Here is a 12,351-nt window from a genome sequence, read left to right as displayed (position 1 = left end):
CTGGGGAACCAACAAGATTCTGACCCTTTGCTTTCCAGGTGAAGACAAAATGGCCTCGCCGGCTGACAGCTGTATCCAGTTTACTCGCCATGCCAGCGACGTGCTTCTCAACCTTAACCGCCTGCGGAGCCGTGACATCTTGACCGATGTTGTCATCGTGGTGAGCCGCGAGCAGTTCAGAGCCCATAAGACAGTCCTCATGGCCTGCAGGTGAGGGGTCTGGAGGGGAAAGACGGATGTATAAAGGCGAGCCGACAGGGTGGGCGGGCAGCGAGGCAGAACAGGCGGGCCTTTTGCTGTGTTCGGAATTACATGGCACTTGTCTCCAGACCTCAGCCCGTGGCCTGGCAGAGTAGGTTCCCAGGGAGCGAATGAATGCACGCGCTTCTGGGGAAGAAAGAGTTTCTGTTCTGTGGGAATAGAGGGAGAAGAAATCGTATACTGTCCCAAGAAAGGATGTGTTTGGACAATAACATGGAGAATAACTCCAGTTAGAAGAAGTCAGAGGGGGGTTGACAATATTGTAAGCAAGTGAATTTGATATCTTTTGCCCTTTTATTCTGTAACTATGTGCGATTAATCCTGTGGCTGTATTTCCATGGGTGTTTCAGGGTATATATGTGTAAGTTAGGAAGAGTGAGCCGGCCGATTCTTCGTATTTGCCAAGCATTTCACGTACACAGAGCTGTGTTTTTTAAGTTTATTTATTTATTTTGAGAGAGAGAGAGAGAGGAGGGCCCGAGAGAGAGGGAGACAGAGAATCCCAGGCAGGTTCCATCCACACTGTCAGCACAGAGCCCGACGTAGGGCTTGAACTCACAAACCGTGAAATTATGACCTGAGCCAAAATCAAGAGTCAGACGCTTAACTGACCAAGCCACCCAGTGGCCCCCCAGAGCGATTCTATATTACATCTTCTCCCTGGATCTTTGCAGTGGCCTTCTGTGGTATGGAGGCATTACCTCCATTTTATAGACAGTGAAACAAAGACGCAGATAGGTGAGCCGATATAAAGTCAGGGATCTCTATCACTAGCCGAGAGCTCACTCAACATCTACAGCAAGCACCTGTTTTTTGGTTTTTGTTGTTGTTGTTATTTTTTTTTAATTTTCTTTTTTTTTGAACGTTTATTTATTTTTGGGACAGAGAGAGACAGAGCATGAACGGGGGAGGGGCAGAGAGAGAGAGGGAGACACAGAATCGGAAACAGACTCCAGGCTCTGAGCCATCAGCCCAGAGCCTGACGCGGGGCTCGAACTCACGGACCGCGAGATCGTGACCTGAGCTGAAGTCAGACGCTTAACCGGCTGCGCCACCCAGGCGCCCCAGTTGTTGTTATTTTTAATGTTTAATTTTTGAGAGAGAGGGAGGGGCAGAGAGAAGGAGACAGAGGATCTGAAGCGGGCTCCGCGCTGACAGCAGAGAGCCCGACGCGGGGCTCGAACCCACGAACCGTGAGGTCATGCCCTGAGCCGAAGGCAGACGCTTAACCGACTGAGCCACGCAGGCGTCCCCAGCACGTATTTTTTAACAGTGGCAAAAACAGAGATTTATAGAGAAAGGAAAGTAATAGAAAATACTCACCAAGTGCTTACTGTGTGCCAGGCATCATTCTATGTACCCTTTATGTTTTCGTCCTTGCCGCAACCCTGTCGGGTGGACACCGTGGCTCCTGGTTTGCAGATAAGGAAAGCAGGGTGCAGAGAAGTTAAGTATCTCACCCAAGGTTGCACAGCTACTTCCTAGTAAAAGTCTGGCTCGCTTCCAGCAACCCATTAAGAAAGAGCAGAATCCAGACGACAGCCCAGAATCCTGACTTGTGATTGAGTGCTCTTTCCTCCATCAGACAGCATGGTAGCCAGAGTCATGGCCTGAAGTTTCACCTGTGTCTTCGAGGAATATTGACCTTACGGAAGTCTATAGACTTTTAGCAGATCAGTAGACTGTACACGTAGGCATCATTCTATTTATTTCTCATCAACACGCAACTTGTTTCTAAAAACATACAATGGCATTTTAAAAATAAGGATCATAGGAAGAGAAATGTTTATCTCAAAGCTAGAGACTAAAAATGGTAACGGCAAATGAGTGCCGAATTTCACTCTGATGATCCATGCACTTAAGACCATAAGGAAAATAGCTTCTGTGACTTTGAGAAAATCATTTAACTTCTGATCTTTGTCCCCCCATTCGTAAAGGGGAGAATGATAATATCTACCTTGCAAGGTTGTGAGGAATACAGGATAATGTATGTAAAGTGCTTAATGACTGTCTGGCATTTAGTTAGCTCTCCATAAATGGCAGTTATTATTAATTGCCACAGAAATTCTGGAGCAAGGCCCAGGGGAGAGAGCGGAGCCCTGACACTGACTGTAACTGATGGCAAATTCTGTCTGTGATAGTGAGACATTTGTTTGTTTTATAGCGGCCTGTTCTATAGCATCTTCACAGACCAGTTGAAATGTAACCTGAGCGTGATCAACCTGGATCCTGAGATCAACCCCGAGGGGTTCTGCATCCTCCTGGACTTCATGTACACGTCTCGGCTCAATCTGCGGGAGGGCAACATCATGGCCGTGATGGCTACGGCTATGTACCTGCAGATGGAGCACGTTGTGGACACTTGCCGGAAGTTTATCAAGGCCAGGTGAGCTGGCGCGGGGTTGAAGGCCTTCAGAGAGCCTTGGTAACGCTTGCATACAGGATCCTCTGTGATATGCACAACCTACGTTTCCACAATTCTTGGCACACTTCCGCCTTCTTAATTCTTGGGCTCCAGGCAGGTGGTGCTCTCCAGAGAAGCCCTGTGCTTTCCCTCTTGCCTTCTTCTATTCGTTTGACGTGTCCTCTCCTCCCGCCCGTCCTGTCAGGCCTAGCTTGGATGCCAGCCCCCACCCACGGATGTTTTTGCAATGGCCCCTCTTCCTCCCCCAGCTCTTCCTCTGTGTCCCTAAGCCTTTGGCCTGTCCTTCAGACCTTCCTTCTGTTTTAACCATTTGCATATGTAGTTGAGTTCTCCTTTAGACTTCCGTCACAATGATTTACATAGGCGCCTTAGTTCCCCTACCAGACCGCGGGCTGCTTTACTCACCTTTTACCTTGCCGTTGCCGGGCTCCTACTGGAGAGGACCATTTACTGAATCACCCTGAGTTCACTGGGTCTAATCCCCTACCTGAGGGCCGGTCAGACATGACCGTCCTTTAAAGGTGAGGAACCTGAGAGCCAATCAAGTGAAGGGCTTGGCTAAGTGGAGCAGGGACTCAGGGCTTGACTTTTTTAGAAGCATTTGATTCAGCTGTTCTAGGGTGATTGCACCCCTTATCGCACAGAAGCGTTGCTAGCCTCTGTTTGAACACCTCCAGGAGCCAGGAACCCAGTGTTCTCAGAGCCACACGGTCTCCCCTGGCCAGTTAGAAAGCTCTGCTTTATGGCGAGCCGGAATGTGGCTCCCTTAACCTTTGCTCATTGGTTCTAGCTCTGTTAACTATGAGCATGTTGAGCTGGCCTATTTTTCGCCCACATAATGTCCCTTCAAGTACGGGCAGTGAGAGCTCATTGTCTCCTGTGGGTAATCGTGGTCGCAGGAGCATCATTGCTGTCCTTTGCCAGTGCTTTCACTGGGTCAGGCCTCGTGCTCCGAGTGGTTAAGTAACTCGCTCCAGCTCACGGAGCTGCTGAGTGGCACGGCAGAATTGGAAAGCAGGTCTGGCCGCTTCAGAGCCACGGCTTCCAGGACGGGCGTCTGCCACCCGTCCTCCAAAGTCAACTTGCCCAGGACTCTAGGCAGCACAGAGGCTGAGGCCTGTCTTCAACAGGGCACCAGTTTTTTCCGGACCCTCGGAACACGTGGCACCAGGATTGCGTGAATCCTTCCCTCCCTGAGCCTCGGTTTCTGTGTGTGTAAAATGGACACGATAATACCTCTCTCCCTTTGCAGGATTTTGCCCGGGTGAGACGAGATAAGGGCTGGCAAAGCTGCTTTCCCTTCTAGGATATCTGAGGACTTACAGATGCACACGCATGTATACTGGTGTGACTAGACATGAGATGTCACGTCTAAACAGGCACAGACTGTGTGGCTAACTCGCTGCCCTTCTGTGGGTCTCGTCGCCCCCGCTGCGGGCTAGATTGCTGGGTTCCTAGCATAAAGGCCTTGTAACTGAAGTCCTTCCCCCCTCCAGAGCCACATCCCTTACATCTAAGCTGCCCAAGCACAAATGTGGTTACGGACGCCGGGGTCACTGGGAAAGCCCTCTGTTCAACAGCTCTGATTTGGAGGCCCATGTCCCCTCTCTGTTTTCCCCTGCAGTGAAGCCGAGATGGTTCCTGCCATCAAGCCTCCCCGTGACGAGTTTCTGAATAGCCGGATGCTGATGCCCCAAGACATCATGGCCTATCGGGGTCGTGAGGTGATGGAGAATAACCTGCCGCTGAGGAACGCCCCTGGGTGTGAGAGCAGGGCGTTTGCCCCCAGCCTGTACAGCGGCCTGTCCACCCCGCCAGCCTCTTACCCCGTGTACAGCCACCTCCCGGTCAGCAGCTTCCTCTTCTCCGATGAGGAGCTGCGGGATGCCCGGATGCCCGTGGCCAACCCCTTCCCCAAGGAGCGGGCCCTCCCCTGTGATAGTGCCAGGCCCGTACCCGGTGAGTACAGCCGGCCGGCCATGGAGATGCCCCCCAGTGTGTGCCACAGCAGCATCTACTCACCCAAGGAGGCCGCCCCGGAGGAGGCACGCAGTGACATGCACTATGGCGTGGCCGAGGGCCCCAAGCCGGCCGCCCCCTCGGCCCGGAATGCCCCATACTTCCCCTGTGACAAGGCCGGCAAGGAGGAAGAGAGGCCCTCCTCCGAGGATGAGATCGCCCTGCATTTCGAGCCCCCCAGCGCACCCCTGAACCGGAAGGGTCTGGTGAGTCCGCAGAGCCCGCAGAAGTCTGACTGCCAGCCCAACTCGCCCACGGAGTCCTGCAGCAGCAAGAACGCCTGCATTCTCCAGACCTCCGGTTCACCGCCGGCCAAGAGCCCCACCGACCCCAAAGCCTGCAACTGGAAGAAGTACAAGTTCATTGTGCTCAACAGCCTCAACCAGAATGCCAAACCAGAGGGGCCCGAGCAGGCGGAGCTGGGCCGCCTTTCCCCTCGAGCCTACACCGCCCCGCCGGCATGCCAGCCGCCCATGGAGCCCGAGAGCCTTGACCTCCAGTCCCCAACCAAGCTTAGCGCCAGCGGGGAGGACTCCACCATCCCACAGGCCAGCCGGCTCAATAACATCGTCAACAGGTGCTTTCCCAGGCAGTCCGGGCCTGGGGTCAGGGCTTCCCACGCGGTCACTTCTTCTGATGGAGGCGGGGCTGTGTTCTTTTCTTGCCTGAATACTGAGTATGTTAGAGGTGTGCAGTGAGCACCCACTGATTGAATTCGCCTAAGTAAGGAAGCATATTAAGCTTTGATCTATTTTGTCAGAGCAAGAGCGGGAAAATCCCCTCGGCGGCAGAAGAGCATTTCATGAATCCCCAGGGCAGCTTCTATGGTCTTGGCAGGGCAGGGCGATCTCGCCCCCGCTTTGGACTGAGCTAGCCTGCAGACTGGGACTGGCCTGGCCTGGGTCGGGGTGTTGGCCCAGTGTGACCCTGTCAGGGGTCTCAGGGCGTACGTTGTTTAGAGGTAGGCTTGAGGATAACTCTGTGGCCCCACATCCAGAGCGAGGCAGCCCAGCTCTGGGCTCACCTGAGCACAGGACGGGAGGGGGCAGCGTCCAGGCCAAGTGGGGTGCTTTACGCTGCCCAGCTGCTGAGGCTCTCTTTCCTCCTGCTCACAGGTCCCTGACCGGCTCCCCCCGCAGCAGCAGCGAGAGCCACTCGCCTCTCTACCTGCACCCCCCCAAGTGCACATCCTGCGGCTCTCAGTCCCCGCAGCACGCGGAGATGTGCCTCCACACCGCCGGCCCCACATTCCCCGAGGAGATGGGCGAGACCCAGTCTGAGTACTCGGATTCTAGCTGTGGTGAGTCCCCTTCCCTCCTTCCCTTCCCTTGCCGGGGAGAAGGAAGGCCCCTGCCTCTGCCCGTGGGGTTCGCGTTTCCATTTCACGTATGCTGTTGTTACCGATTGGGAGAAGTCCCCGATTGGAAGGTCACTGGCACTTGACAATCACCAGTCCATCACCCCACTCTTGGCCTCTTGAACCAGGCAGACCGGAGCGATGGATAGGGTGTTTGAGTTCATCTGGGCTAGTAGAGAATGACCAAATAGCCTTTTCAGCTGCATTCCAGCTAAGGTAACCTGTGGGGCTGGCTATAACTCCCAGAGCTTTCTCGGCTGCTGGGGACCCAACAGCCTGACCTGTGTTAGTTCCCCCCAGCTGGGCCGTGCATTCCGTAAGGACAAGCAGCCGACTGTAATCATTCCTGCGTCTCCCACAGATCCCAGAGAATTTCTAGCATGGAGTAGGCAACTCGGCTAATGTTAGCGGAATTAGATTAGTGGAACTGAATTATTAAATTGAAGTGTTGGATACTTTGTGATTGGCATCCCCAGTTTTTATCAGATAAAAGCCCATCTTTTCCCTCAAGCTCTGGCTGGAGTAGGATAGCCCAGTAATACCTACTCGGGGGTGAACCGCCTGCCATGACACGTCATTTTCAAAACGTTAGCACAAAAGGAAAAGAAATCAGTCCCTCACACTGAGGGATTTGGCACAGGGTCATGGATGTATAGCTGGGAGAGCAGGGACTGTCCCCATCTGTCCCCCTGGCCACTTGCCTTTTCTCTGCATCCCGTCCCTTCTCTCTAGGCCGCTGTTTCTACTTCCCGTCCTTGTTGGCTCTCCCAATCTCACAGAAGTGTTTGGGGGACATGAAATCCAGAGAGAGATACAGGGTGACCCTGTTCACCATTACTTCCTCATTTAATGACCTCCAAGTGTCATTGGATTTTATATCTTACATTCCTAGAATGCTTTGCGTGATACAGTATGCTCCTGTGAGATAGGCCGTGGGGGGTTGCTCTCCTGACTTTGGAGATGGAGACACAGACAGGCTCAGAGAGGTGAAGGGTTTTGCTCGAGGGCTCCCGTGTATGAATGTCAAGAAAACTATGCAGTGATAGGAAAAGTCAGTTGTCAGAGCTCTCTAGACAGGAAGAGCCGGCTGAGCTTTCCTGAAGCTGGCACAGGCCGTGTAGATACCCATTGGTTTGTTTCCCTCCTGTACCTTAATACTCAAATCTGTCTCCTTTGTCCTCCACGACTGGGACTCTAAATGCTAAGAAAAAGAAAACGCCACAGGCCCCTGGCTCTGGGTTCTCGGGAGCGTCAGGTGAATGGAGGTTGGGGATCAATTTGAGTGCAGCCGCAGAGGGAAGAAGTGGCCTCGGAGCCCTGCCTCCCTTCCTCATTGTGACTTTGGTGTCCCCGTCCCCGCCTCCCAACAGAGAACGGGGCCTTCTTCTGTAACGAGTGTGACTGCCGCTTCTCTGAGGAGGCCTCGCTCAAGAGACACACGCTGCAGACCCACAGCGACAAACCCTACAAGTGTGACCGCTGCCAGGCCTCTTTCCGCTACAAGGGCAACCTCGCCAGCCACAAGACCGTGCATACGGGTATGGCCCTGCCCCCCCCCCCCAACCCCACCTCGGCTGGTCAGGGTTACTGGGACCAGGATGGGGAGAGAACCGTAGAGAAAGCAGAGTGGGGCCCTGGCCCCCGGCGGGCTGAGGCAGGGAGCAGGCCCCGTCCTGACCCGAATGTGGGCCTAGCCCTGTCACGTCTTTGCTTGGTGACTCATTCCACTCCCTGTATTGTTTGTCTTTTCTCTGAGAAGCTCTGTCCTGTGTCTCTCCCTTCGCTGGAGTCAGAAAAGTTAATCCCAATGCTCAGCCCTTCTGTCAGCTTCCTCCACCTGAGCATCTACTCTGACTCAGGCCCCAGCCCTCTCGCACATGGAATCCCGCTGCCATGAGCGGAAAAGCATGTCTTCTCCAAAAGAGAAACTTGAACAGTCTGATTGTATCTTCCTGGCGAATGGTTCGGTTCCTGTATCGGTCTTGGCCAAGGCGAGAGCGAGAAGAGCCTTCCTACGGCGTCTAAATTCACCCCTCAGGTTCCAGAGAGGGAAACTGAGGTCCAGAGGAGGAGAGTGACTTCTCTGAGTCGGCAGTTAGATAATCCTGATGACATGGCCGGTTTCAAGGCCTCCCGGGAGGAACCCCCTCCCTCCCTCCCTCCCTCTCCCACCGCCTGTGTTGTTTCTGCTCTGTCCCCGCCTGCTTCTTGACCCTGGCCGCCTGCAGCCTGTGCCGGTGTGTGTGCGCGCGTGTTGGGGGTGGTGGCCAGGAAGCAGGCCCCTGGATCCTCTCTCAGACATCTTCCAAGTGAGATAACGCTGAGGGTGGCCCCCGGAAGGGCAGTTTGCTTTGAGATCCAGGGATGCGGGTCTGCAGGGACCTCTGTCAAATATGGCTTTCTTTATCCCCTTCCTTTCGGTAATAGGTGAGAAACCCTATCGCTGTAACATCTGTGGAGCCCAGTTCAACCGACCAGCCAATCTGAAAACCCATACTCGAATCCACTCTGGAGAGAAGCCCTACAAATGCGAAACCTGTGGAGCCAGATTCGTACAAGTGAGCAGGGCCATGGGGAAAGGACCCCTCAGCCTCCGCGTGCTGACGAGGGGCTCCCGGGGGCGGGGGCCGCGGCCCGCCCCAGCGGAGCCTCTCATGCTTTGCCCTTCCGTTCAGGTGGCCCACCTCCGTGCCCACGTGCTCATCCACACTGGAGAGAAGCCCTATCCCTGTGAAATCTGTGGCACCCGTTTCCGGCACCTTCAGACTCTGAAGAGCCACTTGCGAATCCACACGGGAGAGAAACCGTACCATGTATGTGAGCCTCTTGTCACCCCCGTGGGCTGGCCTGGGAGGGGTTGAGGGTAGAGGTGCAGCCAGCAGAGCTGTTTGTGTCAATCTCGGGCACACGGTGGGATGACCACTGAACTAAAGGTCACAAGACCTGGTTTGGGCCTAACTGTCAAAGACACCCTGCTTGACATTGGCTATGTCTCAGTTTGCTCGTCTTCAAAGTGAGGGTATGGGGCTAGGTGATCTGGGCCTTAGGACAGAGGTCCAGACTATAGATCCATTGGTTTTGGAGTCATTCATTCATTCCACACTAACTGGCTTCTTACAATTTGCGTCTATGTTGGGCTGGCTACCTGTCTACCTAAGAGGACCTAAGGTGTTTGAGAAACAACAGCCATAGGAGTGGGAAGAGAATCAGAAAAATGTGGTGATGGGGCCCCTGGGTGGCTCAGTCGGTTACGCATCCGACTCTTGATTTCGGCTCCGGTCATGATCTCACTCACGGTTTGTGGGTTTGAGCCCCGCTTCAGGCTCTGTGCTGACAGTGTGGAGCCTGCTGGGGATTCCCTCTCTCTCTCTCTCTCTCTCTCTCTCTCTGCCCCTCCTCTGTTTGCGCTGTCCCTCTCTCAAAAGAAACAAATAAACAACAACAACAAAAAAATGTGGTGACAGAAGGGAAAAAAAGAGAAAAGTCCACTTTAAGAAACAGCAGGTGGCCAGCTGGAATGCCATGAATGGGCCACTGGAATCATAGTGTTCCGGAGCAAGGTTTCAGCCAACCATGGCTTGCGGGCTTATTACTGAACATTTCGTGAGCTAAAAATGGTTTTAATATTTTCAAATGGCTAAAAAATTAAGAAATAATATTTTGTGGCCCGTGCAAATTATATAAAATTTAATTTTCAACGTCCATAAAGAAAGTGTTACTGGGACACGGCCGTGCTCCTTTGTTTACGTACTGTCCTTGGGTACTTTCCTACTACAGGGGCAGTCTTGTCATCACGATGTATTTACCATCTGGCTCTTCACCAGTTAGAAATCATTTGCCAATCTCTGCCACCGACGGGGGAGATACTGGCTGGGCAGCTGGGGTGTCTGGTTCTTAGTCTGACTTTGACACCAACCTTTTTGGGGCCATAGGCAAGCCCAGACCCTCGCTGTGGACCACAATTTTCTTTCCTGAGAACTGCTATAGATGAGCAGTTTCCAAACCATGCTCTTTTAACACTGAAGTTCTTTAATCCTGCCGTCCCTTTTGCCTTTTGAGTTTCTATTTAATTTGAAGAGAGTCCCACGGCTTACAAGTGTGGAAACTACTCTGATAGGTGACTTTGGTGGCTTTATGGCATCACTATAGGTAGGGCTGGGCACAAGAACGAACCAATGAGTGCTTAACCCGTGTCACAAATGTGAGCCGGCAACATGTGGTTATTTTGACCCACTGTTTATCAGTCCCAGGGTGAGAATCTTCTTACTTGCATTTTGTCCTTGGGCAAATTAGTTCATCCTCTCGGTGCCTCTGGTTCCTCATCTGCAAAATGAGCCTGGACGTAGCTGTGTTCCTGGGGCTGTTGTGCTCAGTTACCAGATCCACTCAAGGGTCGGGATGGTGCTGGGCACACAGGAAGAATACAATAAATATGTGCTAGCAGTTTAGATGCACAGATGTCGAGGTAACGGTGACCTTCAGAGTGCACTGCCTCAGTCCTTTACAGAAAGGAAAACCAAGGCACACGGAGGAAACGATGTGCTTGGGCGGGGAAAAGCGCGAGCGGCATCGGAACACGTTAGAAGACAGGGAAGGGCCATTTGCACAAAGCTTATGTGTCCCTTAGCTGGAGCCAGAATTCTCCACCCGGCCTTGGAGGGGGATGAGCTACCCAGATCTCTCAGAGGGAGACCCTCCTTCTCTGGGTCTCTGAGCAATGACACGTTCCCTGGGTTGGTGACAGCTAACAGTCTGCCTCCGGTTTTCCTTCAGTGCGAGAAGTGTAACCTGCATTTCCGTCACAAAAGCCAGCTGCGTCTTCACTTGCGCCAGAAGCACGGCGCCATCACCAACACCAAGGTGCAGTACCGTGTGTCCGCCACTGACCTGCCCCCGGAGCTCCCCAAGGCCTGCTGAAGCATGGAGTGTTGATGCTTTCCATTCGAGTCCCTTCTCAGAAATCTACCCAAAGGTTACTGTAACACTTTACGATGTTCATCCCATGACGTAGTGCCTCTTTCATCCACTAGTGCAAATCATAGCTGGGCTGGGGTGGGGGGGGAGGGGCGGGGGGACTGGGAGCCAAGGCAGCTCCCCTTCCCCTACTGCCATAAAACATTAAGAAAATAATATTGCTTCTTCTCCTATGTGTAAGGCAAACCACGTCAGCAAACGGCAAAATCATTTTATATATCAGAGCGGGGGGAGTATGCAAAAGTTCTGACTTGACTTGGTCTGCAAAATGAGGAATGTATATGTTTTGTGGGAACAGATGTTTCTTTTGTATGTAAATGTGCATTCTTTTAAAAGAAGAGACTTCGGTATGTTATCAAAGAGAGGGCTTTAATTTTTTTAACCAAAGGTGAAGGAATATATGGCAGAGTTGTAAATATATAAATATATATATATATAAAATAAATATATATAAACCTAAAAAAGATATATTAAAAATATAAAACTGTGTTAAAGGCTCGATTTTGTATCTGCAGGCAGACACGGATCTGAGAATCTTTATTGAGAAAGAGCACTTAAGAGAATATTTTAAGTATTGCATCTGTATAAGTAAGAAAATATTTTGTCTAAAATGCCTCAGTGTATTTGTATTTTTTTGCAAGTGAAGGTTTACAATTTACAAAGTGTGTATTAAAAAAAAAAAAAAAAAACAACAAAAAGAACAAAAAAAGCTACCGAAGGAAAAATGTGTAGTTTTGTTCTAGTTCTCGGTTTGTATATACCTGTACAACGTGTCCTACGGTGCCTTTTTTCATGGAAGTTTTCAGTGATGGACGAGCACGCCATCCCTTCTGAAGTGTAGGCAGACACAGGGACTTGAAGTCGTCGCTAACTAAGCTCTCTTTGGGAATGTTTGTCTCATCACATTCTGCGTCATGCTTGTGTTAGAACTACTCCGGAGACAGGGTTTGGCTGTGTCTAAACTGCATTACCGCGTTGTAAAATATAGCTGTACAAATACAAGAATAAAACGTTGAAAAGTCAAGTTGGCTCCGTTCCGGAGGTCTTTCCTTGTGTTGGAATCAGGACTCAGGACTCAAATGGGTCTGGTCTCAAATGGGTCTCCCACTAGACCCATAACCTAGTGGGAGATGCTCAAGGACAGGAGTGGCTGCTGGCCATGGGGGACCTCAGAGGGGCCAAGGCTGGGGCTGGTTCCTGGAAGCTGGGCCCAGAGCCGCTGTTGGCCCCCAGACCAGGATGGACTGAGGACCGCAGGCTCCAGACCCAGGCCGTGAGGAGCTCAGGCAGGGGAGGTGAGATGGGTCTCTCACCT

General features: G+C 52.1%; 1 protein-coding gene across 4 annotated transcripts in view; it reads left to right on the top strand.

Moving 5' to 3' along the window:
- Positions 1 to 12,060, top strand: part of BCL6 (BCL6 transcription repressor) — a 52,216-nt gene extending 40,156 nt beyond the window's left edge. For all 4 annotated transcript variants that reach the window (XM_086674966.1, XM_086674963.1, XM_086674965.1 and 1 more), the window contains exons 3-10: positions 39 to 210; positions 2,426 to 2,647; positions 4,311 to 5,282; positions 5,821 to 6,005; positions 7,433 to 7,600; positions 8,490 to 8,620; positions 8,738 to 8,875; positions 10,836 to 12,060. In XM_086674966.1, coding sequence (XP_086531092.1) covers positions 50 to 210; positions 2,426 to 2,647; positions 4,311 to 5,282; positions 5,821 to 6,005; positions 7,433 to 7,600; positions 8,490 to 8,620; positions 8,738 to 8,875; positions 10,836 to 10,979 — 2,121 coding nt within the window. In that variant the 5' untranslated portion in view covers positions 39 to 49 and the 3' untranslated portion in view covers positions 10,980 to 12,060. The remainder of the gene's footprint in view (positions 1 to 38; positions 211 to 2,425; positions 2,648 to 4,310; positions 5,283 to 5,820; positions 6,006 to 7,432; positions 7,601 to 8,489; positions 8,621 to 8,737; positions 8,876 to 10,835) is intronic.
- The last annotated feature ends 291 nt before the right edge of the window (positions 12,061 to 12,351 follow it).

This window comes from Puma concolor, chromosome C2, assembly GCF_028749965.1.
Source record: "Puma concolor isolate L17-30 chromosome C2, mPumCon1.1.hap2, whole genome shotgun sequence".
NCBI lineage: Eukaryota > Metazoa > Chordata > Mammalia > Carnivora > Felidae > Puma > Puma concolor.
Note: the sequence above shows the minus strand (reverse complement) of the source record. Positions and strands in the feature narration are given on the sequence as shown.